Source organism: Protopterus annectens, chromosome 4.part0, assembly GCF_019279795.1.
Source record: "Protopterus annectens isolate FY-2018-M chromosome 4.part0, PAN1.0, whole genome shotgun sequence".
In the NCBI taxonomy this organism is placed as follows: domain Eukaryota; kingdom Metazoa; phylum Chordata; order Ceratodontiformes; family Protopteridae; genus Protopterus; species Protopterus annectens.
Genome location: NC_056733.1, coordinates 459,056,825 through 459,084,764, shown reverse-complemented (window position 1 = coordinate 459,084,764; position 27,940 = coordinate 459,056,825). Strand labels below are relative to the sequence as shown.

General features: G+C 37.2%; 1 protein-coding gene across 1 annotated transcript in view; it reads left to right on the top strand.

Annotated features, from left to right (window-relative positions):
* Positions 1–27,940, top strand: part of SCARF2 (scavenger receptor class F member 2) — a 1,458,836-nt gene that overhangs the window by 955,275 nt on the left and 475,621 nt on the right. The window contains exon 8 of the mRNA XM_044068378.1: positions 14,108–14,225. Within this exon, the coding sequence (XP_043924313.1) occupies positions 14,108–14,225 (118 nt within the window). The remainder of the gene's footprint in view (positions 1–14,107; positions 14,226–27,940) is intronic.

Sequence of the window (27,940 nt, the reverse complement as noted above, 5' to 3'; positions counted from 1 at the left end):
ATAAAACTGCTAAGTTCGTCAGAGAGTTTTATTTGTATGGGGATACTGTTCCAGAGTTTAGCAAAGCACTGGGAGTAGAGCGAGTGCCCTACAACATTATTTGACTTATTTATAAATAATAAGAATTTGTTACTAGAATGGAAGTCCTATGCTAGACAGTAGGGGGTAATAGTAAGTTTTGTAGTTCAGGGCATTTTTCTGTATGATGAATGAGTTTGTGTGCTGTAGGCAGTTGTGAATATGTTAGACAGTTGTGCAGTAAAAGAAAATATTTTTGCCAAAATTTTGGCCAGACAAGCTGCACTGTCTTATCCTGCTCAGGCTTCATTTTTTGCAGCAATTACAAGAAACCAGTGCATCTGTTTCTTTAAAAGAAATGTTACTTTTTGTTTTCAAAATCAAACTAATGACTCAAAAAGGTAACTTGGATATGTGGTGGCTGTAACCTCTCCCCAAACTCACTGTGGCACATTTGGGCGGGAGGCTAGTAGCCCCATGTCCTTTTCTGACTCAGATGGTTTGGGCTTGTCGTTTGATTTCATGCTTGTAAAACTGCATTATTAAGACATATTTCGACTGATTGGTATCTCCCTTACTTTTCTAAAGTCACTCGGCATTTTGTAAATAGGTGTACAATATATGTTGATTGTAATGTGTCAAAAAGTGTTCCCGCCCCTCAACAGTCTTTGAAACAGCCATGAGGACCTTACTGTTGTCTACAGTGGGATTTTATTGCATTACTAGAATGTTAAAAACTTAAGAGTGTTTTATTAATTTATTTGTTTGTTTATTATTTATTTTACATTTGTTTACCAAGAAAATCTGACTGGACACAGGTCCTTTTTCAGCGGAGGCCTGGGGAGAAAAGCTGCAGATTGAGAGAGTAAGTAGTCTGTCAGTCAGTTATGTATACATAATGCACTTTGGAATACATAGTAACATACATATATACTTTTTAGCAGTGAAAAGGCTAGCTACTTTTACATACAGTATTTAGTTTTTGACTTATAGCATTTTAAAAATATGGATAATTACAGATTTAGTGTGCTATGCAGGATTTCAAAGCTGAGGATGAAGTACAAATAAATATGACAGGTGGGTGAGTGTAAATGAAAGAAGGGGGCAGAAAGGAGAAAGTATAATAGTGAGGAAATAATGAGCTGAGAGAGAGGGAGTTGGTAGAGAAGTGTAGTAGTATAACGATTATTCAGGGTTTTGAGAATTACAGAGCTGGGTTGCAGAAGGTGGATTTTAGGCTATGGATGTTATAAATGTTAGAATAGGAAGGTGGGATGCAGGAGTAATTACAGTAGAATAGAGAAGGGAAAGGTACCTTAGAGGGAGTAGCAGAGTACTGTGAGAGGGGGGAGTGTTAATAGAATAGAAGTAAGTTTGTTTGTGTCTTTCGGCATTTCCCAGTTAGGGGTTGCCACAGCGGAACTCCGGTCTGCTAATGATTGCCAGTTGATTTTTACGTACTGGCTTGCCAGGCCTGATGGACAACCTTCAACGAAGGTATGCCCATTCACGCATGTCTCCACGCAGAAGACGCTCTAGCTGAGAATCGAACCGGACAGCGTCTTACTGTGATAGAAGTAAGTATAAGAGTTTAATCAGGGTTGTCACAGTTACAGAGCCAATATTGCTGTAGGTGGGATTTTAAGGCCTTTTTGAAGAAGGCAGAGGAAGTTGTGGCTAAGATGTTAGGGGGACGGTTATTCCATTGCTTGGCAATTGTGTTGCTATAGAGGGAAATACTTGTGGAATTATTGGCTTTGGTCACATCTAATTGGAGTTTTTGATTGGATCGTAGGATTTAGGTTTAGGTTTTGTAGAGAAGGGTTTTTTCAGGGTAGTAAAGAGTGAAGACATTTGTGGGTTAGTGTAAGTTGATTATAAAGAATAAGGTTGGGAAGTTCCAGCCAATCAAGTGTTTTCAGGGGAATGCAGGGGTGTGTTTTGTGAGATGTATTGGTTGCATATTTGTCAATTTTTTATTATAGCATGTTTGCAGCTTGGAAAGGTTGGATTTTCTGAGAATGTTGAATATTGGAGAGGCATACAAAAGAGTGGAGATGAGATGGGAATGTGCAATAGTGGCTCTGGTGGAGTCTGTTAAGAACTGTTTGCTACAGTGTTTTAGTAATAATATATGTTTTCCTAGATGGATAGAAGGTTACCCATGTGCTAGAAATGATGCTACTATGGTCACCAAGAAAATGATTCACATAGCCAGATTTCGAGTTGCTTGTTGTTTTCAGTCAGATAGAGGCACCCATTTTACAGGCAGTACAACAAGTTTGTAATATCATGAAGGGGGACATGCAAAACAAGCCATTTCAACATATTCTGAGCTACAAGCATCATGCATCACATATAATCTTCTGTCAGTCCAGCACTACATAGATCACTCAATTCCTACCTTCCTTTAAACCTCATTCTTCATCTAAAACATTATTCTGCATGTACTAGTATCAGAGTTCACCTTTTTCTTTGTAATTCACTCCTGCCATTTTCTAAAGATCCCACTTCCAGTTCTTTTATCTCTATTACTATATTCTTTATTTCAAATACGGTTGGTTTAGACCTTGATTTCTATTTTCTAGTAAATGTTTTTTTGGCAGCCACCAGAATTAAACTTTTCAAGGTCTTATTATATCTAGGCAATTAAGATCCAGTGTCCCTGCTAAAAATAAATAAATAAATAAATAAATAAATAAATAAATAAATAAATAAAACTTTCAGTAATTGTCGAGAGGAACTACACTTTAAAAACTAGAATTGCAATACTGTGTGAGGAGACTGGTATTAAATGGCCAGAGGCATGGCCTTTAGTTTTATTTGGTATTCACAGTGCATTTAGTACCTCCAGAAAATAATTTCCCCATGAAATTCATATGGGAAGGCTTGTGAGAATGCCAGCAACACCACTGCCCAATAATTTAGAGTTAAAGGATGTTGATGAATCTAATTTTTTGTTGCAAGCCTCTTGTTTCTTTTTTACAGTGTATTCATTCTCAGGTTGTCTTGTCTCAACAGCAGCCTGATCCTACCTCCTGTCATAATGTTGTCCCAGGAGACCTTGTGTTCGTCCACTCCTTTTCCAGACAACATACCCTCCAGCCAAGATGGAAATGACCCATCCTAGTTCTGTTTAAAAGAGATACAGCCATTTGATATGAAGGATTGGCTACTTGGGTTCATGCTTATTATGTCAAGAAAACGCCCATAGTGATGGATGTTGATGAGATGTCAACAGCATCATTCCACCCATTTATTGATGATGAGCCAATTACATCCTGTACCAGAAGAAAGAAATGGGAAACAAGTGTGTCCAGCAGTTAGGCGTGGTGATTCAGCAATGTCATTGTTGTCAGAAGTGAGGCCTAGTGATCCTGTAATATCATCTACAATGAACAATGAATGGGAATCAGCCCAGGATTCAGGAAATGAGTCAGATGACCAAACACCACTTATAGGACTTAATCAGTTCAGGACCCAGTGAGGAGTTTGTTCAGAAAAAATTATTGTATGGATTGGAAAAGAGATTGTATCATCCTTGCTTCAAATTTTTGAGAATCCTGTCCAGCCTGGCCTGCTTGATATTCATATGGATTTATTTTTTGATCTACTATATTGGTATTCATTATCCTTCTTTTGCATGTTTTTCTTTAATCAGAAGCCATCACAACTGTAAGTACTAAACAAATTTATATCCGAGTTAAGCATTTGGTTAAGATCAGAGATAAGTGGTTAAAATTTAGTAGAGAATACCAAACTCGCATAATAAGTTTCATACTTTTCCTGCTGCACTGTATACTTTTGCCAAGACAATGAATGTCAGTAACTGTTGGGCATGTGAACATATGCCAACGATATACGACAGAGGTATCTATTCCAGCTGTATACAACGGAGGTATCTATACCAACTGCATGTGTTGGAGGTATCTGTTTCAACTGTATATGATGGAGGTATCTATACCAACTGTATACAATGGATATATCTAGACCAACATTATATGTTGGAGGTATCTATACCAACTGCATGTGATGGAGGTATCTATATCAACTGCATACATTGGAGGTATCTATACCAACTTCATATGATGGAAGTATCTATACCAACTGCATATTATGGAGCTATCTATACCAACTGCATACGTTGGAGGTATCTATACCAACTTCATATGATGGAGGTATCTATACCAACTGCATATGATGGAGGTATATATACCAACTGCATACGGTGGAGGTATCTATACCAAGTTCATATGATGGAGGTATCTATACCAACTGCATATGATGGAAGTATCTATACTGACTGCATATTATGGAGGTATCTATACCAACTGCATATGATGGAAGTATCTATACCGACTGCATATGATGGAGGTATCTATACCAACTGCATATGATGGAAGTATCTATACCGAATGCATATTATGGAGGTATCTATACCGACTGCATATTATGGCGGTATCTATACCAACTGCATACGATGGAGGTTTCTATACCAACTGCATATGATGGAAATATCTATACCAACTGCATATTATGGAGGTACCCCATCATTTCCAGTACCAGCAACAGATACAGAAATAGGAGCAGCATTTGGAATAGATCATTCTGACCAAAAACAAAAAAGGCAGACATAATTATTGGCATAATGTTATCCCTCTTTAGAATGGTTCCTCTCCATTTATCAATGACTGTGAGGGGGCATATTTGTTACATTAAAACAGAACACTTCCTGTTCGGTGGAGCAACTGCAATGTTGCCCAGAACATATATAATGGGGCTGGAGGGCAGGGTACATTGCATGTGTTTTACTATATATATGTGGAAATCAAGCTTACCCCTGGGCTCTTATAGACAGTTCAGGATGTTGCTGCATTGTTCATGTTTTTCCAGCTGTTTGACATATACAGGCTTTACCTAGTGTGAAAATTCAAAGTGTTCACTGAAAGGATAGACAAAGGACATTAAAAATCCAGTTGGGAAGATACATGCCTCCTGGATTTATCATCATAACATAGAAAGGACTGTCACATATGGACTTGGGTGATGGCATTATCTCAAAAGTGGGTATTTTTCAGCTTTGGAAACTGATAAAACTGTCTAAATTATCAGAAATATTGATTAATGCAGCTTTTGAATCAGTTAATCAGATCACTTTTGAAATTACTGCCATAAATAGCATAGTATTGCAAAAGAGCATTGTACTTGACTTTAACCTTGCTTCTGGGGTTTGGGGGTGGGGTACATGTGCACTCATCCAAACAGAGTGCTTATAGTTTATACCTGATAATGAGCATCTTTAACCTTGCTTCTGGGATTTGGGGTGGGGTACATGTGCACTCATCCAAACAGAGTGCTTATAGTTTATACCTGATAATGAGCATCTTTAACCTTGCTTCTGAGATTTGGGGTGGGGTACATGTGCACTCATCCAAACAGAGTGCTTATAGTTTATACCTGATAATGAGCATCTTTAACCTTGCTTCTGGGATTTGGGGTGGGGTACATGTGCACTCATCCAAACAGAGTGCTTATAGTTTATACCTGATAATGAGCATGGCATTCATAGTCACTTAAAATTATACAAAAAGATGAGGAGTTGCTAATGCTATAGAAGCTGACAGCTCCCAATAAGCATGGTTGACAAATCTATTTTCTGGTTGGGAAGAAGTATTTTAAAATTTGTTTGCTCATTGCCATTACTGTAATACTTTTAGGCATTTTTATTCATGTGCAAAATTTTGATCACAATGCATGTTGAATACAGAAAAAGTATTATTAAAATAGGAAAATGGCAAAAAATAAAATCAGAAATAGCCACTCAAAACAATGTATAGTTTAGTGCTTTAATTTGTTTAATATTCAAACTTCTTTACAACAAGATGACAAACTAAGTTTAAAATGAACAATATATACAAAAAAAATTCACTAGCCAATGACTCTTAAAACATCAAATAAGTAGTGAGTAACATTTTGAAAGAGATAAAACATCAATATATACAAAAAAAATTGACTAGCCAATGACTCTTAAAACATCAAATAAGTAGTGAGTAACATTTTAAAAGAGATAAAACATCAAATAAGAGAAGACTAAGTGTCCTTGTAAAAGTCTATTTTTAAGTAAACATTTTATATTAATAAGCCCACTTAACCCTGGTGACTGGTCAGCTATTAAGGTGATTTGCCACTTAAGTTCTTTAATTTCTAGAGCTGCGTTAAAAATTTCTATAAACCGAGTAAAATCAACATTCTCTAAAACAAAAAAAAAAAAAGAATTTACAAAAGTCATTGCATTCATTAGCATGCTTAGCCCAAGCGTTTATGTAATCGCATTTCTTAATGGCAGCACAATGTTCATAAATTCTTTTGTAAAGGGCTCTTACTGCTTTGCCCGCATAATAGCTTTCACATTCTGCAATTAAAGCTTTGTTTGCCCACAATAGTTTTCTGCAGGTGTCTAACAAAAATATTTTCTGTAGCATTGATAAACCTGCATTGTTTACAACTGTGGCAAAGATAATTTCCAACAGGACCTATAATACCTTAACTAATAGCTGGATATATTATATTAGACACCTTCTTATGTACAAATTCTGAATGATCACTTATCACCCATGCTAGTTCAATGTTGCCTGGTATAACTTTCTAGTTATAATTCATAATTTTCTTAATGTCAAATTAACAGACAAGAGCGCTCAACTGTTTAGCTTTTATTTTGTGGTATTTTTTAATGTGTTTTATCAAGTTTTTCAACAGAAATAAAGAGACTTGTGTACATGGAAGCCACGTGCCATGTACTGAGTTTATTTGGATTGTGGATTTGTATTCGGTATCTGGGTTTGGTTCTTTCTTTCTCATAGAAAAAGTATTAACTTGCAAAAATAGAAATGAAAAAGTACCACTAACCACAATTTAAGGAAATCATGATAAAAAAGAGAGCAGTGAGGAAAATATTTTATGAAATTGTGAATAAATGCATGATAGTTTGTTTGATAAAAAGATTGAACTGAAAAATATTTGAACTGTCTTTTTATCCCATCATAAAACCATTTTTGCTTAGCGTCTATATAAGCATTGTTCATGCCAAGGTCAGGAGGATACTCCATATGAAGAATGTCTGATTGCCTGTGAAAATGTTCAGTTATTATACAGTCATTAAGAAATACTTGACCTGAGTGATATTTCACAGCATCAAATGGGGGATTGACGAGGGAGACGTGTAATAAGGGAAAATGTTTAGTGTTTTATACAATATTATTTCTTTAGAAGTGAAATCCATATTGTTTCAAGATAGATCCTTGCAGATTAAGCCTGTCTTGGTATTTTCTATGTGCCGACATGAATAGTTCTAATGTGGAAAATTTGAACTTGTGCTCAAAAAAGTCACAGATAAGGATTCTGCAGATTCTTAGTAAGCAAAATAATACAAATATGTTTAGTTTTACTTGATCAGTGACTATATTCGGATAGATAATAAAATGTTTGCTCAGAAGCTTTTATAGCATAAAAATGATTACCATTGCCTTGTTCAAACAGACAAGACTTTACTGCTTAGTGTCTCTATGTACATGTATTCTTTTACAATAAATGAGATCATTCTACTTTGCTGAACTTTGTTGTGTAAAGCTATTTTGACCTTAACAGGGGTGTATAATTGTGTTTTGTGTGCTGTGCAGCTCCAAGAAGAGCGTTCTGTGTACAGACCAGGCCAAGACAGCTGAATTAATATGCAGGCATAGACATAAGCCTTCAGAAAATATCTGAGTGGATTTGAACTAACTACTTCAGCATACCTGCATACCAGGCATTTTCCTTCCATTACGCCTTTTAATTCATTGACTGATATTACTGTCTTGGTGTGTGTTTGTGTGTGTGTGTGTGTGTGTGTGTGTGTGTGTGTGTGTGTGTGTGTGTGTGTGTGTGTGTGTGTGTGTGTGAGTGTATGTGTCTGTGTGTGTCTCTGTGATGTGTGTGTTCTTGTTTGTTTGCATTGCAAGAGTTGCAGGAGCATGGATTGAACACTGTGTCACTAACACTTTTGCTACATGATGCATTGGCAGTACCATGGCTTCTACCAAAGTGCATGATCGTATTACCTGCATTGTAAAGCTGTTTCAGATGATAGCTACAGAACACAGAGTAACCTTCTCTCAACAGCATTACTGATGTTACTTATGCGGTATTGCTATCATTCATTCATTCTGTACACAGTACAGTGCACAGTAATGTCCTGTCTGAAATCCTAATTGGTTTTTATCTATGAATTGTGTGTAGGAGTTTTGTTTTCTTTTCTTTTGCACATTAGCTGTACATGCTGCTTAGTATTTCTATAATGTACACTCCTAATCATTACACATAGAGATAATACCATTAAGCATACTCATAGTCATTACATACAGAAATAATACCATTAAGCATGTTGCTTGTTACTGTGGAAATTAATTTTATAGGTGCACTTGTATTTATGGAGTGTTTGCAGTGTACTTACACTGGGTAGCAAGGATAGTGAGGTAAACTTGTAAAGTGAGTATGAAATGCAGTTCATTACCTTGTAGTGAAAAAAATCTCTGCTTCTAAAAAGAATCCTGTGCTGGGGGATGGAGTAGATGAATTAAGAAGCCATAAATGAATATAATGCTGTTAGTAAAGAGTGAGGACTATGAGTAGGACTAGTTCAGTAGTACAAAGATTATGCATCACAGACCCTGGTTTTGTGGTTTGTTTCCCCAAAAGAGGTGCCTGCTCTGTAAAGTTGCATACCTTCCTTGTGTCCTTGTGAGTTGTCATTGGGTCTTTAGTTTTCCTCCACAGCCTAAAACCGTGCTGATAGGGTGAATTGGTGCTTTTTCAGAATAGTAATTAGCACACGTACAGTGCGTGTCCTGTGGTGGAGTGCCACACAGTGCATGTTCTGTGGGGGAGAGGCACACAGTGTGTTCGGTGGTGGAGAGGCACACATCGTATTGCCTGTGGTGGAGTGGCACACAGTGCATGTCATGTGGTGGAGTGGCTCCATGCCTTACTTCCACTGCCTGCTTAGAATAACCATGACTTCTCTGCACCTCAGAGGAGAATAAAGTTGATAGTCAAAAGTGAAGGAATGAATGTATGAATGAATGAATATGACAGCTGTTAGCATGTTGCAGTACTTAAATTTTAATGAATTGTATAGCAGAGATAGGTTAGCAAAGTAGCTCTTCTTGGTACTTGTATCGATATAACATTTCTTCGGTTGCAGATATGTGTGTTCTTTGCCTAAAAAGCATTTTCAAAACAAATGATTATTGCACAGAGCTATAGCTGTGGTCTGTCAGGAAGGGTTGTTGTGTGAACATAAACATTGTGATTAGTTTTTGAATGTTTCTTGCAGATGCTGTTGTAAGAGCAGAATGGTGAATATTACATTATAGAAATTTCAACACCTTTGGCAACTATTATATAGTCTCTGAAGAGAACTGGTGAGTAATGTATGTGAAATGCAGTAGACTGCATTAAGTATAGTGTCTACTTTCCCTGGTGTGTGTTGCTTACGTGATCTGAAAGAAAAGCAGTGGCCTGCAGCCACAATCCAAGGTATTTTGAAACAGTTTGCTGCTTTGGTTTCTGTATTTGTGGAGGTGATAGGGATTTCCCTATTTATTTTATCTTTGTGATATAATAAAACCAACCAAGTAGTTTGTGAACCTTCACTTACAGTCAGTTTAAAATTACTGCATTTGTGCTAGAAAGCTGCTTACATAGGAGTGAGCCAAAAAAAAGAACCGTTTCTTTATGCTATTTATTATGTTTAATACAGACATTGGCAGGCATGTTTTGTAGACGACTGTGAATGATTTGCATTTCATTAACAGTTAATAGATATTATCTTCTGGATGCAAATAAGTGAAGGAGAGAGAATAAGTGATGAGACATCAAGAAAATGGACTTAAGAGATGTAGCTACTGAAGCAAAATGTTGGGCTTGCCAACTTCTGTATGCTGAAATAAGCTAGATTTATCTGAGTCTGCTTAATATCACCCCACACCTTGTGAAGGTCCAGTATCCAGTAAACAAATCCTTTTTTTCTTTTATGAAACCTGGAAAAGTGAAAAAAGCAGAGGTGATGTAATTATCAGCATTCTCTTCAATGTGCATCAGAATGACTGAGGTCCAGCTGCAGTGAAGTCTGGGAAGATAATACATACAAACCAGAAGAACTTGAACAGAAATACATAGTTGTTTTTGGTGCTCCAGCTGGGCAGGTCAGCTTTGGGAATCCACAACAGTGCAGAGGGTATCATAGCTTTTCCTTTAAGTACAAGAAATGCATCAGTAAACATTGTTGCTGTTTTATTTTCTTTACTATTTCATAACTGGTAGGTGGACTGGTCCGAAGACTCTTGTATCCATGACCCATGCACAGGTATGCACACGATATAGGAAAGATGCAAGCATACATTACAAAGAGATATATACACAGTGTAAAATATTGGAAAATGGTGATTAAACTACATAAGAGAAATTAAATTAATTGCTTTGAACAGTCATAAACAGTCAAACAACTTAAATCTGTAAGACACTGGCTAAGGGCTGGAAACTCTTGTACCTCTCTTCCACAGGAATTCATCAAAGGGCTAGGAGGCTAGTTAGGTCAGGAGAAAGAAGAATTTCCAATAAGGCAGCAAACCTCTTGAGCAAAAGAAAAAAAAATCTCATAGTACTGCTGGACGTATAAAATGAAACCACAATATACAAAGTTGCAGACTGTTAGATTTGTTATGTTTTTACTTTACTCACTACTGAGTAATGATTTTGTTCACTGAAGTAAGCCTGTACCCCCTTTATGCCAAGTGCTGAGTTATCTCAGTATTCATAGTATTGCATCTGCATCAGGTTATGAGATAATTCAAGGTTTTATTTTTAATCAGTGTTCACCTTGCACAGATACCTAAAAATACAGTGGCTTTGTCCCTGTACAAACCCTGACTAACCCCCACTCAAACATAATTCATAAATGAGAACCTCATTACAGGACTAAAACTCTTGACTCTCTAACTGATTAAAATTCTGTGTATCACCCACCTAGTGGAAAGATTTAAAGTTAACACTACACCATGTATGATAACCACCTTTAATATATGTGGTTTCCTTTTTCAGATGAAATCTTTAACTATTTTTTTCACAGCTACTTGCTTCCAACCTTTGCTGCGTGTATGTGAGAAAAACATGTACCTGTGTGTACATATCGTTAAAAAAAAAATCTCAGTTTTGTGATAACTCACTGTAATAATTTCACTGTATTTACACTTGTTTTGTACATTTGGAGCTTTTTTCTCTGGGCCTCTGCTGAAAATGGACCTGTATCCAGTTGGACTTTCCCAGTTAACAAATGTAAAATAAAATAAAATAAATAAATAAATATTTTGAAAGGTGCATGCTGATCAGCTGTGAGGAGTTATTAATTTATTCATTTTTTATTACAGGACAAATGATTTGTAAGGATTACATTACTTCTGCCTGAGGCCACCACACTGCAGGCCAAACCCCTGATGTGTTTGCTAATTTGGTGGTCTTTTCCCTCTTGATGAGCAATTCTTAAACACTGACTTTTGAAAGCTCCCATGACCCATGTGCAGAGTGAAGATACTGGGGTCATTGTATTGTAGTCAGTCTCTGTCTAGGTCTCTAAGATAGGAATATGGTCTGACCAAAGAAACTGCAGACTTCCACAGTGAGGTTGCAGATGGGCAGTTATCATATCAGCCATATTAATCCTCTCCACAATTTTCACTGTCTGCCTATCAATGCTAAATTAGTTTTTAAGATTTCACTATTGATTTATAGATCCCTGCACAAACTTGATCTCAATAGTTTAAAGATGTGTTAGATGCCACATGTAATTTGATGTCTGTTACTGGAGTAGTAGATTTTGCAACAGGACCAGCTCAAGCGTTTGGACCATGTGAACTCTTTGTCTGCAATTAGTATGCTGTTAGTGTTGGATGACTTATACACATAAATGGAGGGCCAAATCCATAGTTTTTGAAGTGCTGGCTGCAGGTTACTCTTTATAGAAAATTTGTTTTATTAAACAAAAAAAAAAAAAAAGATTTCCCTTTTCAACAATGTAGTGCACTCTAGGGGATGGTATATTTAAGTTGCGGGGGGTGTGGGGGGTGCAGGGGGGCTTGTCTTCCTGCTACAAACTTTTTTTTTGTACTTCAGTGTTAGAACTTTTAAATGTTCGATGTTATGGTTTCGGCTATATGAGGTTCGAACATTTAAAAGTTCGATCTACTGAAGTAGATCTATATATATATATATATATATATATATATATATATATATATATATATGTGTATGGGTCCATGTCAGATGGAAGAAAGCTCAGTTAACCGATGACCACATCAATGAGATGACTTTGCCGACAGAACAAATCCCCGGCAACAGTAAGTCAATGTATTACGGAATGGAATGCATTCCCGTTTCCGTGATACACTCGAAAACCGCATTAAAACATGTATAGCAGGGGGGCAAGCACCCCCTGCACCCCCCTACTTAAATATACCAACTCCGAGATCACACTACAGTGAGGCAATGGGGCTAACTCCCAGTCTGCACAACTCACCATTTTCGGGGATTAGTTCTGTCGGCGAAGTCATCTCGTTGATGTGGTCATCGGTTAACTGAGCTTTTGTCCATCTGACATGGACCCATATATATATATATATATATATATATATATATATATATATATATATATATATATACATGTTCAAATCAAAATGTCTTTTAGACATTGACTATAAAAAAAAAATTTTATTAATACATTGATCAAAAATATTTTTGGTCCTTAGTAAATAGTGTTTTAGCCATTAGAACAGAAATGAGATTTTTGTATATATGAATTTTAATGCACTGTTTGTTAAATAAATGTAGATGAAAGGCTCATCTGCCCTTAGTTTAAAATCATTATCAGTCCAATACAAAGTGTTATATGTACTTTATGTTCTGATCTTCTAGTAGCTAACCACTAGGCACATCAAAGTTTATTTCTGCTACTTCGAGATTTTATTCATAACAACACTGAACCTTTTTACAGTCCAAGCCAGGATCCTGATGGCAGCTGACAGAAAAGAAATGTGCATCCCTTTGAAATATTTTTATTTTTTCAGTAAAGGAGGAGACAGGAGTTATAATACTCATTACTATAGTCATCTGATTTCATGACAGAAAATACAGTGTCTGTGTGTGTGTGTGTGTGTGTGTGTGTGTGTGTGTGTGTGTGTGTGTGTGTGTGTGTGTGTGTGTTTGAATGTGTAAAGGTGGGAAGTGAGTTGCAATCACCATTAAGGCTCACTACATATGCATATGTGTACATGTAAGAATTGAAATGCATCAACAGGTCACATAGGCAGTGAAAAAGACTTACAGATAACTTTACTCAGCCTTCTGTTACAAGCCAGTGTTCCTGTACTATAGGTATAAGTGAATTCAATAGACATATGTCCCCCATATTGTGAGGCAGTTGCTCACTTAAAGGTTGCTTACAACAGAGAAAGTACCATCAAGGCAGGATGGAACACTGGTAGAGTAAATGCTATGAACAGTATGACTGTGGTGTCATGTGTAAATGAATATATACAGGTTTATCAATCATTGCAGGGCCTGCATGCACATTATAGGGGTCCCCTTTGAATTGTTGACATTTTAAAATGTCGAAATTCATATGGCCGAGACCATATGATCGACATTTCAAATGTTGACCATGGGGAACTGGCATCTCTCTACAGTGCGGAATGGAAAGATTTCCAATTCTGCACTGTAGTGCAATCTCGGAGTTGGTATATTTAAGTTCCGGGGGTTGTGGGGGACAGAGCCCACCTGCTAGCAGTGTTAAGGTAAGTTTGATTTTGTTTTTTATGTTTTACTTGTATGGTCGACATTTCAAGTGTCTATCATATGGTCTCGGCCATATGAATGTGGAAATTTTGAAATGTCGACCATATCAAGTAGACCGTATTACAGGTAATATTATTTTGTATTACTAGACTTGAATTACACAGTTGGCTGAGTTTGCTAATGCTCAATTTTTTCCCTTTCAATTTAGAACTCAATCAGAGGATGGGTGCAATTGCTGCCGGTGCTCTTGTGGCATTTCTTCTTATCCTCATGTTGTCTTTACTTTGCTGTTGCTGCTTCTGCCGCAGAAAAGATGAGAAAACTGGGTAAGTGCCTGGAAAAGAATGTAATTCGTTTACATAGATGAGTGTGATATATTATTAATGATCAGTCATGTTGGCCAGGGAACTTCCCTCTAAATCAGAGAACTTTCTGACGTTTGCCATTGTTTAATTAACTGGATTATTAAGTTCCAGTGGTTTTCATTTGAAAAGGAAATATAGAAACAGGATGCCACATAAAAAAAAAAATCATCACAGTAAAAGACCAATTCACCCTCTTCGGAGGGTTGGGACTTGGGCTAGCATCCCAATCCCATAAAACCCATATCTGCTGCAGCAACAACAAGTGCCCGATGTGCTGAAAAGCACGGAAGTGAATCCAGGATCCAGGAAGAGACCCATAAGTTGGTAACCATGCTGTAATGTAAACTGCTCTCTAAGCGGTACAACCTGGATATGACATAGATTACTATAACCTGGCGACCATGTAAACATTTAAAGTAGAGCTACAAGAAAAGTAGGCAGAATAATTTGACTAAACCTTCCAAGTTGTATTCTGAAGACTTTTTCTGTCTGTAACCGGTTCAGTAAAAATGTATGTATTATTTATATGCAGTTTGCTAATAATATTAATTTTCACCAGGAGTGGAGGAATGTGCTGGCTGCTGCATTTATTCTAGAGATAACATTAGTAGACTTGTAGTCAGAAGTACAAAACAGATGTGATTGCAGGTAGGATTCGCTGGTGTAACTGACAATTTTATTCAGATCTGTTAAAGAAGGAATTCCCGATAGCCAGTTAATCTAGTTTTAAACTAAGAAATCAATTTTACTATAATTTACATTTGTTTTTAAGTCATCTTATAGGAATATCGGTACTGCAGAATGATTTTTTTGTGTGAAACTGCTGCAGTCTGTATGGGGTGTTTCTCTTTTCCCCACTGTTATGCAATTGTCGAGTGAATAGATATGCATAAGGGTGTGTGGGGGCAAAACGCTCCACATAGGAGTCTGATCAGTTGTAATTAAATAATTGTTTTACAAATGACTGTGGTGATCTTTCATAGGGAAAGCATTAGAGAAGGATGTATTTGTGTTAGTGCAACTCATATGCCATAAGTTGAACAAGTCTTAGGTACAAAGAAAAAATAGTGTAAATCCAAGGACAGAGCTATGCACCTATGTTGCTGTTCCTTCCACATCAAAGGAAGTGCAATTGAGGGTTAACATTAATATAATTATGTGATGCTTTTGTGGAGAGACACGTGATGCTTTCGTGGAGAGACACATATGAAAGAACTGAGACTTAAACAGATCCCTTAGAGGCAAAAGAATACAAAGCAAAGTCAGAAAGCTGTAGCATCAAGACAGCAGATATCATGGAACTGATACACTAATAGAAACATATCAACAGCAAAACAACAAAACAGCAAAACTGTGCAATGTTCATTGTATTATAAAAGTAAATCCCCTGGTGCTTCAGCATTTCACGTAGGGGAGTACAATAACAATGGTTGATATTTCAATAAATTCTTTTATAGTGCATGGAGTGCCATTTTTACACTCAAATATGAGATAAATGACATCTTGGTTCAGCATTTCTGTAGCGTGAGATCCAGTCTTAATGCTGAGAAGGGTGCTTAACAATTGTTAAGCACCTCCTAAACTATTAATATTACATCTGGCGCTGTAGTAGTGCTGATCCAGGGTATATGTTAATGTATATTTGAATGTAAATAACACCAGCATAATAAGAAACAGGTTCATTTTAATTCTGTTTCTGTCTGCCCTCTATATTACCCAGTGTAAAATGTGTTTGAGAACCAGCTGCTTTCCTTACATTTGGAATACATAAAGATATAAAGCAGTTCCCAGCTACATTATTGACTTTCAAACTTGACATAATACTTCATATTTTTTTTTTAGTTAATGTTTCTATAACTACTAGTACATGGAGCAGACAACTCTCAACATGGATGCCAAGATTCAACTCTTGAGTTTCAATCTCAAGGTGAATTTCTTGTCATCCATGTCTTGAATCGATAATAAGTAAGTTACGATTGGTGACTTGATTGTAATACTGCTTTATAAAATGGATAATTAATACTTCAGCACCTTCTAGGTGCCTTATTAGACACCCCTTCTATTTTAGTTCATTCGCCTATATTTTCATTTCACACAGCATTCAAATCTAAATCCTTATTAAGATTTATTCATCACAGTGTATTAAATTTTAAAATCAGCTTTGTTTTAAAATATACAAATAACATATATTTGCCCCATCTTCTAAGCATCTTGGGAAACTAACACAAACATATTGTGAGTCTATATTCATTTACTTACCTCATTCAGATAAACATCCACCATATTCAGCAGGCTTTGAGAAACACATTTTATTAGATGCTGTTCTATTCTCAGTTCTATTGATGCTTTGCATGTCTTGGAGCACCTTTCCATAGCACTAAAATCACTTCTCAGTGTGAGATAATCCTAATCAACTGTATGTAAACAACTGTTTGGAGATAAAGTACTTTCCCCTGCAGAAAATAGGGCCTCGGATTTTCACTGAGTTTTCTTTTCTAAATACACTACTGTTTAATATATCAAACTCCTACCTCTTCTTTTTGAAAAGTTTACATTTTGGAAACACCTTTTACAAAGTTTTTTTTAGTTAAAAAAATTTACTTTTTTATTCATGATGCCTTTTTCCTGTGTAATGCCTGAATGAGCAGTTGTCAAACATATTTCAGTTTTTTACTTTCATTACTTGAAACTTACTGATGTCCTTCTATTGAGTGTTGCAGTATTCTTTACATATGTGTTGTTTTCTGCTATCGACCCAACATCCAGCTTGTAAACCAAAGCTTCATGCTACTGCCTGTATGTGGGATGTCACACGTAGGTTCAGGGAATGTCAGCCATAAAAAGGACGTCTGCATGTACAGTCTTCAGAACATTTTCGCTGCCATTCGGAAAGGATGACTTGTACATTCAGTCTGCCATTGGAATCTGTTTTGTTCCGCAGATTCAGATAAGTACCCCATTGGAGATTTATTTGCTTGCTTCTGCCTTTTTTATTGTTAATGCCATCCAGAAAGGGCAAGTGTAGGTGTGGAAGGCAAATTCCACATAAGGATAGAAACGAGCGCTGTTTGTTTTGTTTAAGGCCTACCCACGACCACCAGTCCTGTTCTGTCTGTCAGGCCTTCATCCCTAAAACCTCCCATAGTCATCTGTCTGCTTTAAACTTATGCCTTGAAAATCAGAGGCTTAAACGTCTGGCTAGGAAATTGATGGAAGGTTCTGCAAGTATCTCTGAGCCGTCTGTGCAGAAGAAGGTGGCTAAAGATAGGCCTGATGCCTCTTCAGCTGCATCTTCTCTCTCATAAGTACCCCTTGAGGTTGATGAAAACCTGGTGGTACTGTTGAAGGTAGGGCCTGTCTCTCCAGTGGAAACCATATTGAAGGCCATCAGAAGTGTGGATCCCAGCACATCCAAGGCCATCCAGATATCCAGTTCGGACAGTTTGGGGGAACCATGGCTACTGATTTTTGAGGACTCAGAAACTGCTCCAGTTTCCTTGCAACAGGAAGCTTCAGACATTCAGCCTACATTAGGCTTTGCTCCTGTTTCAGAGAGACCTGCTAAAACAGACAAAAGACGAAACATTCTGCAGTACCTTCTGCCCCTATGTTGGACTGGGAAGTTTTTTCAATGTCATATTAAGGCCTTGATGGCCTACAAGCCTCTGGCTTCAGCTTCTCCTATTTCTGGCCTTGCCTTCTCCTATTTCCGTGTGCTGCCATTGGGTTCTCTGGAGTCTTTTTGTGCAATCCCAGCCCAGGATTCTGACTCAGAGGGATCTTCCTCAGATGAAGACTCCTTAGCATATTCCAGCCAGATATCTTCCCCCTTTGAATATGCTTCCCCAGAAGGAAGAGTTGAGCGGAGGAGACTCTCCCATGGAAAAACTCTCTTTTGGTGACACAGTCAATAAGATGAGGGAATTCTTTAAGTGGGATCCTTTTCAGATTTCAGGGGAGCAAAAGAGATACTGTGACTTGCTTCAGGTGGAGGCCCCTGCACTTGCTGCTGTCCCTCCAGTGCTTCCAAACTTCCTTGATGCTTTTACTTCAACTTCCAAGACTCCAGTTTCACAGGCACCAGCTCCCAAAAGACCTGACCACTTCTATAAGGTCCCCGAAGATTGCAATTTTTTTTTCAAATGTCCTTCAGGTGACACAACTGTAGTCTCCATCATGTCTGACAAATCCTGTCTGGTTGTCCCCTCTACAAAATGACTTCCTTCAGACAAGAAAGTCAAATTTTAGAGATGTTAGGTAAGAAGGTCTACTCTTCTCCAACCCTTGCAATCAAGGCCATTAATTATCAGACCCATATGTCTACGTACTCTCTAGCTTTGCTATCCCAAGCTTCTCAGGCTCAGCTTCCGGATTCAAAAGCTAAGTCCTTGGCTCTTTTTCTTTTAGCTGCATCCTCACAGGTTTCTAGGCATTCCATTAAATGCAGCTATGATGCAGTAGAAGATTTCTCCAGGTCTGCAGCTTCTGCTTCTGTACTTATGAGGTACTCGTGGTTGCATCTACAGGCTCTTCCAGATGACATCCAGGCAAAATTGCTTGATGCTCCACTGGATAATTCCACTGTCTTTGGGAAAGCTGCTGCAGAGGTCATTAAGACTCTCAAAGAAAAAGGTAAGGGGCTCCAGGATGTAATGTACCTGTTAGTTTCTCCAGTCCCTAAATTTCATAGGAACTTCCTTGCTAAAACTCCTTTTATTAGAAAACCTTCCAGGTCTTCCTCTTCTTCAGCCCCCTCAGGTTCTAGGCCACATAAACCTGTTAGGAGACCTCCTCGGTCTAAAACAGTTATTTATTTATTTTACATTTGTTGACTGGGATAGTCTGTCTAGATGGATACTTGTTCATTTTTAGTGGAGGCCCAGGGAGAAAAGCTCCATACATACATACAGAAAAACTGTTAAATTAAACAAGTTAAAGCACTGTTACGGATACAATACATACGATAAAAGTAATTCATTCTGTCATATATAAATCTGATTTGTTATAGAGTAACAATTAGGAAGCAATGTAAGGGTGGCCAAAAGACCTCTTTAGCACATGTTTATATTGCCAGAGTTAGTCAGGATTAGAGCAAGGACATAGCCATTGCCTTTTAAAGTACTATTTTAGATTTGTTTTTGAATTGGGCTAGAACGGGTTCTGAAGTAAGTTCAGCAGGAAGTGAGTTCCATATTTTGCTGAACAGAGTTGGCATATAGAGAGTCTCCAGCTGAGTTGTTGGTTTTGAGGGTTTGGACTAGTAATTTGTTGGATGAGCAAAGTCTTGAGGTTGCTGTAAGGGGTGATAATTTTTGTAAGTACTGGTGTATTTTCAGGTTGGTAGAGAATTTTATGTGCTACTATTAGCTGATTGTACTGAAGATGGATAGGCAATTCTAGCTACCTTAGATTCTTTAGGTTCCGACAGTGGTGTGTTCTATATGCTGCTCCAGTGGCAAATCTAGCAATATGATTAAAGCAGCTAGAGAGTTTATTAAGGTCAGACTTACTCAAGTTCGTGAAGAGAGGAGATGCATAAAGGAGGGTGGAAAGTAGATGTGTACAGGCAATTACTGTCCTAGTTAGTGGAGTGAGGAAAAGTTTGATTTTGTATAGTGAGCCAAGTTTTTTATTAACTTTTTTAATAGTTTGATTAATACGCATATCAAACTTGAGGTTATTATCAACTGTTACACCTAAGAGTTTGGTACAGGTATCAGGGACAATGACAGTGCCATTATTAGATTTTGTAGTAAAAGTTTGGAGCAGAGGCTTTATGAATGGGGGAGAAAGCAGTAGCTTCATTTTGTTAGGATTTATTAGGAGACATTGATTACAGAGCCAATTTTCAACAGTATTAAAAACATTTTGGGATAGAGTCTGCAGACTTAAAGGGGAGGTGACAAAGCTTATCAAAGTGGAGTCATCTGCATATTGAATACAGGTGGCTGTTGGGATGACTGTGTACAGGTCATTAATAAAGACAGAAATAATAGGGGTCCTAATATAGAGCCCTGAGGAATCACAGGGGTGAGAGGTAGAAGGGAAGATAGCTTGTTCTGCCATAGTACAGCCTCTTGTCTACCACTCAGATAAGATTTGAATTCATTGGATAGCCTGGACATCAAGGGGAATAGTTTAAAGTGTGTGTATGAGTAGTTGGTGGTTGAGCATGTCGAAGGCTTTGGAGAGATCAAGAAAAAAGGCAGAAGAAAGCTTAGTGTTGTTTCAGTTTTTATTAATAACACTGTAGAAGGAGAGGAGGGCTGTGGTTGTACTGTGTAACGGTCTGAAACCATGCTGCGCGTTAGCCAGGAGATTGTGCTGAATGAGGATGGCGCAGGAGTTGTTTATGGATGCACTTCTCCATAATTTTAGCCAGGGGTGACAAAATAGCTATAGGTCTGCAATTTGACAGTTCAGTGGAACTGCCCCCTTTGTGGAGTGGAATAACATGGGATGTCTTCCAGATGGAGGGGATAGTGGCTTCTGATATAGTTCTGTTGATCAGGATAGAGAATTGGGTATGCTATGGCATCCACAGCTTTTTATAGATACTCAGCTGGGAGGAGATCTGCTGCAAGGGTTGTTTGTTATTTTCTGTTCAATCTCCTGAGCAGCACTTTCAGTCCACACCAGGCTCTCTGTGACATCTACCCCTAACTTTCAATTCATACCCCTCTGTCTCTCCACCTTTCTCTTTCCCTTTCTCTTTCCATTTTAACCTGGGGGGAGATCACTCAGGACTCCTGGGTGATATCCATTTTTCAAAATGGATATTTCATGACTTGGACGTCTCTTCCCCCTTCAGGGAATTCCTCAACTGCCCTCAGATCAACTACATCTGTTTCCTCAGCTGCTAACTCAGCTTTCTCTACAAGGCACCATTCAACTAGTCCCTTCAAATCAGGAAGAAAGGGGATTTTATTCCAGGATTTTCTGGTTCCAAGAAAAGAGGATCATTGGAAACCCATTCTGGATCTCTCAAGGTTGTATATCTTCCTGGTGGTGCCTTCTTTCAGGATGCTACCCATACAATCTCTTCTCCATTTTTTGCCTCCTCAAACTTTCTTAGCCTTGCTGGATTTAAAGGATGCCATAAAAACTGTAGAACAAACAAATAAACTGGGCGGAAGAAACAAACAATCCAAAACAGAACAGGAGCCCAACAGTAGCCAGCAGAAAAAGATGTTAATCCCAAAAAACACTTTCTTTTAACGTAAAGTCAATGTAATAAAATTTGTTCTCACGTTTTCGTCACTTTAAATAAAGTAACTTCTTCAGACACAGAGACAAACAGCAGTTACACAGTTTCTACAGCATTTAAACCATGTAGCATGAAGTCATGTGACTAATAGCAGCAATGAATTTAAGGTGCAAAGCACAATAATTCAAACACTATTAAAGTAAGTCTTAAAACGTACATACTACTTCAAATAAAAAGTGTGTATGCAATCAGTATACAGTATACAAGGATTATATTAATGTCATTAGTAAAAAGTTAAAAATACACTATCGTGTAAGATTTCTTCATTTAAGCAAACATGAAATATTACAATTCTCATTCAAGCCAGGCAAGCAGAAAGCATTAAGTGCTAACTGCCATTCTAGTTCTCGTACCTCTAATAGTACTGAATATGGGCCACCTCTAATGTCAGGAAGTACCTGATCAATAGCTTGGTACGTGAAACTATGTCCACCATTTAATGAAATGTTTTGCTAAAGCATTTTCTGTTTTATTTTTGCTGATCGCATAAGAGTGTTCATAAATTCTCTCACGAAGCTTCCTGTCCATTTTCCCTATATAGAAAGCCAGACATAAGGTACAGGAAGCTAAGTAAATAACACTCTTGGACTCACAATTCAACTTATGGTTGATGTAAAATTTACATGTATTCAATACTCTAAAGGAATTACCTGTTTTTATGTATTTACACATGCTACATGCTCCACACATAAAGGTTCCAGTAAGTCTAGAAGTAGGTTTAGTGCTTTTAATTTCAAAAAAACTTTTTAAATTAGTACCTCTTTTATAAACAATACTGGGTGACTGGCCATTTCTGTCAACTAGGGAAGAGTCCTTATAAAGGAAACTCTAATTTTTGTGGAGAATTAATCTAAGTTGGTCACTGTCTTTACTAAAGGTGGTTATAAAAGTATTGCATAAAGTAGTCTCCCTAGTTTGCTGAGTCATTGAAGGTTTTATAAAGGTAACCAGATCACTGTTTGGTGACTGTGTAGTTTGAATGGCAACCTGGCTAGGAGGTGACTCTACCAGGTTAACATCAATGACAACGGATGGTGAGGTCAAGAATGGTTGAACTATACCTCTACTCCGTTTGTTTACGATTTCTTCAGTTAAGTCATTAATTAAACTAGCCTCTGTTGCAAAACATGTCTCTTAAGAGTTGACATTCAGAATTAAAGTCATCTTCATTAGTACACATCCTTGCGGCTCTAATGAGTTGACCTTTCGCTATTGAATGTTTTTGCCTGTAAGGGTGTGCACTAGAAAAATGTAAATAGGAGTTGCAATATGTAGGTTTTCTATAAATTTTGGAAACATATTTCCTAGTAAATTTAAAAAATGTAGTAGAGTTAAAGTAATCTATCATTTGTTTAGCTTGTGATTCATTTCCTTTAAAAATCACAAAGATGTTGTCTAAAAATCTGGTATAAAAAGTGAAGGAAGTGTAAATTTCATTGTTACTGAATACAAAATATTCTTCCCATTGAGCCATAAACATGCTCGCCACGCTCGCTCCACAAGGGGAGCCCATAGCAATTCCATGTTTTTGTAAATAGATCTTGTCGTTAAAAATGAAAAAGTTATTGGAAAGTATAATATCAATTAACTCGGTTGCCAGGTCAATATCCCTTTGTGGAGCTTTTTTGTTTTTCATATAAACTTCTACCCACTCAACCGCTTCTAAGTGTGGAATAGAAGTGTATAAGTCGACTACATCGATGGTAAGACAGTTGTCTTCTTGGTTAACTTCTAAAATGTTCAAACTTTTCAACAAAGTCCATGAATCTTTGTATACTCGTAACTCAAGTTTAAGATATTTTTATAATATTGAGTCAACGAGTTTTGCACATGGATATGTCAAGAAACCTCGACCATCAATAAGTGGACGCATAGGAGGGTCATGTTGGTTCTTATGAATCTTTGGTATTCCAAACATGACAGGTGTTTTTGGGTAGAGAATATTAATGTGATTAAATGTATCCAGGTCAATTTTGGATTCTATAAAAAGATCTCCGAAGTACACTCTAATCCTTGATTGTGCAATATTTAGTTCGTTAAGAGATGTCTTAGCATAGGCTAACTGTTGCAGTAAATAACCTTGTTGTTCTCAGTAATTCTAAAGGGGACTTTAACATTTACAACTTTTCATCTGTTGTTATAGAAGCGAATTTGGTAGAACTGCTAGCGAAGGGTAACACATGTTTTAAGTAGTAACATTAATGTAGTAAAAACTTTGTTAGACTTAAAGTGTTACGTAAGGAAATTAAATCTTTCCTTTTTATTAGGCAATGTTCAACAACCTGCACATGTACTTAGGGCTGCTAGTACGTTCAACCCTCCTCTTCATCCCCTTTTAGCTCTTTATGAAAGCGTGTGTGAGTTAGACATTAGACACATACCTTTCATTAGAGCTAGTAACACTTTTTATAAACAGAGCAACATCACTACAGAACAGTTAAGAGCACTAAAACTACTTAGATCAGCTCATGTCCGTTTAGTTAAACCAGATAAAGGTGGTGGACTTGTTATCTTTGACATCACTGATTATAATAAAAAAGTGGAGTTAGCCTTGAATTGTCCGGCCGTTTTGCTTTTCGTTTAGTAGCTTGAAGCTTTTGTATGAAAGCTGGATGTCTGGTCAATAGCAGAATACAACTCATATATAAAAAATACTGCAACACAGAAAACAAGGACATCTATGATTATGCTAAGATTTTACACAACTCTTTTATCATATCTCTTCATCCTGTTTTCTGTATGACCCAATTTCCCCTTCTTCAACCTCAGAAAAATCTTTCATAGCAGAAGTTTACACACAGGTTTCATATACAATGAAAAATGTATCACTGATAAAACCAGAATCATATGAGCGAAAGGAAAATCTTAGATATTGTTTGGGATTTAAGCACATAAATGTCAGAGAAATGAGAATTCTAATCCAAAACTGCTAGTATTTTGTGCTGGAGTCACTAACACTGGACCAACAAGAACCTCTAGAGAGATAGGTACTGAGGTTTTCCCTTAAGAGCTTTAGTCTTTCATCTGGGAAACTCCTAGCATGGTGATTGATGTAAAATTACACACACACACACACACACACACACACACACACACACACACACACACACACACACACACACACACACACACACACACTTGCTGTGAAAACCCTCTACTTTAGGCATTACTAAAATCATAGAATGATAGAGGTTAAAGCTAAACATTAGCTCTCATTTAAGATTTCAATCTAAGACTTACAGAACTCCATTATGGTGTCACTGCTGCTCGACCACCAAGCACTTCTGAAAAGATGGGTATTGAGTTTTAGCCTCTGGGCTGATATGTGATGAGCACTGGTGCTGTGTATCAGAATCCTGTTGTACAAAGCATTGCTTAGGAACACAATGCCTTAGAGAACAACTGTGAGAAGACTTTACTTCACAAAGAAATATACACCCTAAAACATACATGGACATTCATGCTTGGCCAGTAGTTAATACTTGTTTTTAGCAGGCATTGTAAAGCAAGGACAGATAATTAAGATTTTTTTGTTCCAATTTGTAATATGTTATGAATCAGCAACAATGCTTTATATGAGAGTTCAGGCAAAACGGGCAACTGCATGGATAAGGATTAATTTATTTTATGTTATGTGCTTGCTTTTGCTTTCCCAGTTGGTAAACTACTTCAAAGAACATGCTACAAAAATACTGCAAAAACAACAACTGGATAAAAGAACAACAGTATTTAATTAGTGCTTTCATAGGTTCATAGTTAAGTACTAGTAGACTAGCCTTGCTAATTTCATTTTTTGTGCTTGAAATAACCTACCCATTTAGTTATAGACTGGTCTTACCTATCCCATGGTCGATAATTTATGTATTACTCATAATGACAGTAACTGGGATCATACCATAGATAGTTGGAGGGGCCCCATGCATGGAAAGAAGCATTAAGGAGCTGTCCCTCCATCAATAATGCTTTCATGCTGTGATGCCTGCACACTTGCCCAGCAATCAAGGAGACTCAATACTCACCACTAACACCAGTGAGGGGTGTCCATATAGAGAAAGGATAATAAATACACACATAGTAAAGTACAATTTCCCTTAAGAGCACACAGAGATCACAGTCAGTCTGGGGCTGGTTTCTCCCTTTCTCTTCTGGTCCCCCAATAAGACTCCCCTCTGGCACAGCTATAGGGTCCAAATCTCAGCCTAGTGGGCAAACTAAAACCTCCAACACCCTCTCTGTCCAACCAGTGCTTTGTGTCCCTGCCCAAGTAGCTGACACACACACACTTTGAGATAAGAGTTTATACAACCACACAGACACTCCTGGGGAAGGCTGGCACAGGTTCTCCAGCTGTGCCCCTTTTATCCAGACTATACAGTAGAAATCACTGGCAGCACCCAGCTAATATTTAGTAGCTACTCAAAGGCCCTTATTAAAGTTTTCCAATTATTTCTGTGCAATAGTATTATCCAAATAAGTGGGACTGAACATCAAAGCTTATTTGGAGTGACTTGGTACAGTATCACTATATAAATGCAATGTACTCTTAGAGCTTAAATCATCTCTACACAAAACAGCCACAGTTGAAAGGTTTAAAAATATTTAATAATAAATAAAAAAAAAACACAAGGCAATACTTCTTCCTACACAGTGCTAGACAAGAGTTCAGAGATCACAGAGAAATACTTAAAATAATACCGTAGAAAAGTTCTGACATCACAGAAAAACTAGTCTAATCTTCCTAATTCCTAGCTATTTCTAAGAGAAACACTAAAGTCTAAGATCCTACTTACATATTGATACAGGCAGTGCTGGTGATGTTGGATGTTCTCAAGACAAATGCTGTAATGCTCTCATTCTTTCTGTCCTTAAATTGATAACACAGTACCACTGATTCATTTCAGATTACATAATTTCTTTCTGGTTCCCAGGCTAACAGACTATCAGAGGTTAATAACCCCTTTGATCTTGCAGCTGGTGAGGAACAAGAGCAATAAAAGAAAGTATACATGCAAATTCTAGCCATTAAATCTGGCCTCAAAACAATAGGCAGAATTCCTTCATCCAGACACATTGGCTCCGAGTTTTGACATCAAAGAATTGACTTGTCAGCTTTGTTACGGAAGAATGCACTGTTGTTACATTTTTACAGTTCCACATTTAACACCATTTTTTCCCATTTAAGAGAAAAAGCCTGTGGCTTATATTAATATTTACAAATTACAGAATTATCTACAAAATTCTATCTGGCTAGGCTGGCAGCCTTCACCTATCTTCACACATGCTTTTATCCAATATCATAAAGACTTTATCAGACAAAAGTGCCCCCTGAACCTCATGTATTATAGGATCAAATTACATGACAAATATCTACCAATTAATGAACTGAGTACCCAAAAAACTATTACATATCTGTACTAATTAACAATAAACACAGTTCCACAAAATAAATAATATTAAATCTGAAAAAAAATCTTGAGAATGATAAGTGGAGTTGTGGAAACATCTCAAGTAAAATCTTTAATTTTAAAATACTGCTTATTGTATCATTGATACCAAGGTATCTGTCCTCTCGTAATATGATCTGCCATTTCATATTTTTTTTTCGAATTAACTGTTGAAATCACTTCATATTTTGTCCATCTTTAGTTCTCCAACACATCAAAAATAAATCTGAAATTCATCAATGTCAAACTGTGTTTATGCAAAGTATTATTTTTATTTTTATTTATAATAGCCAAGTCATGCTCATATATTTTTGATGCAAGCTACCTCGTGGTTTTCCCTAAGAAGAAACATTGGCATGAAGTCCATGATGCTAAATAAACCACTCCAGATGAATTTCAATTAAAATATCCTGTTTTCACCAGTCATTTTTGATTGATGCAACATAAACATTAGGATAATTTCTGATGACCCTGCAAGAAGAGCATCCATGGCAAGCATGAGTACCATTCTCAATCCATCTCGCAATACTACAAAACTGGCAAACCTGCAGACAGCTAAGAAAACACTGTAAGCAAAATGTCAAATTAGATAAAACCAACTACTTTCACTCAAAATAAATTCAAACTAAACATCACCAAAACCTCAAACAGTTCTCGACTTCTATAACAGTCCTACTGTACTCAGGACAGTCTACCACTCCAGATCCCATGACCACCAACAACACTGACCCTAGAGCTACACAGTTTAACTCTGACTTCACTCAGGCTTTCCTAAATCTACCTGATACTACATCCCCTCCTCCCTGTCCATCCCATCCTTCCATATTGACATTACCTTTCTTTTGCCATTTCAGCCTGTACATACATCAACTATCAGAAAATACCTGTAACAACTAAAAACCACAGCCTCAGCAGCTGACATGCCAACCAAATACCCTCAAAATTGCAGCTGATTCATTGGCTTA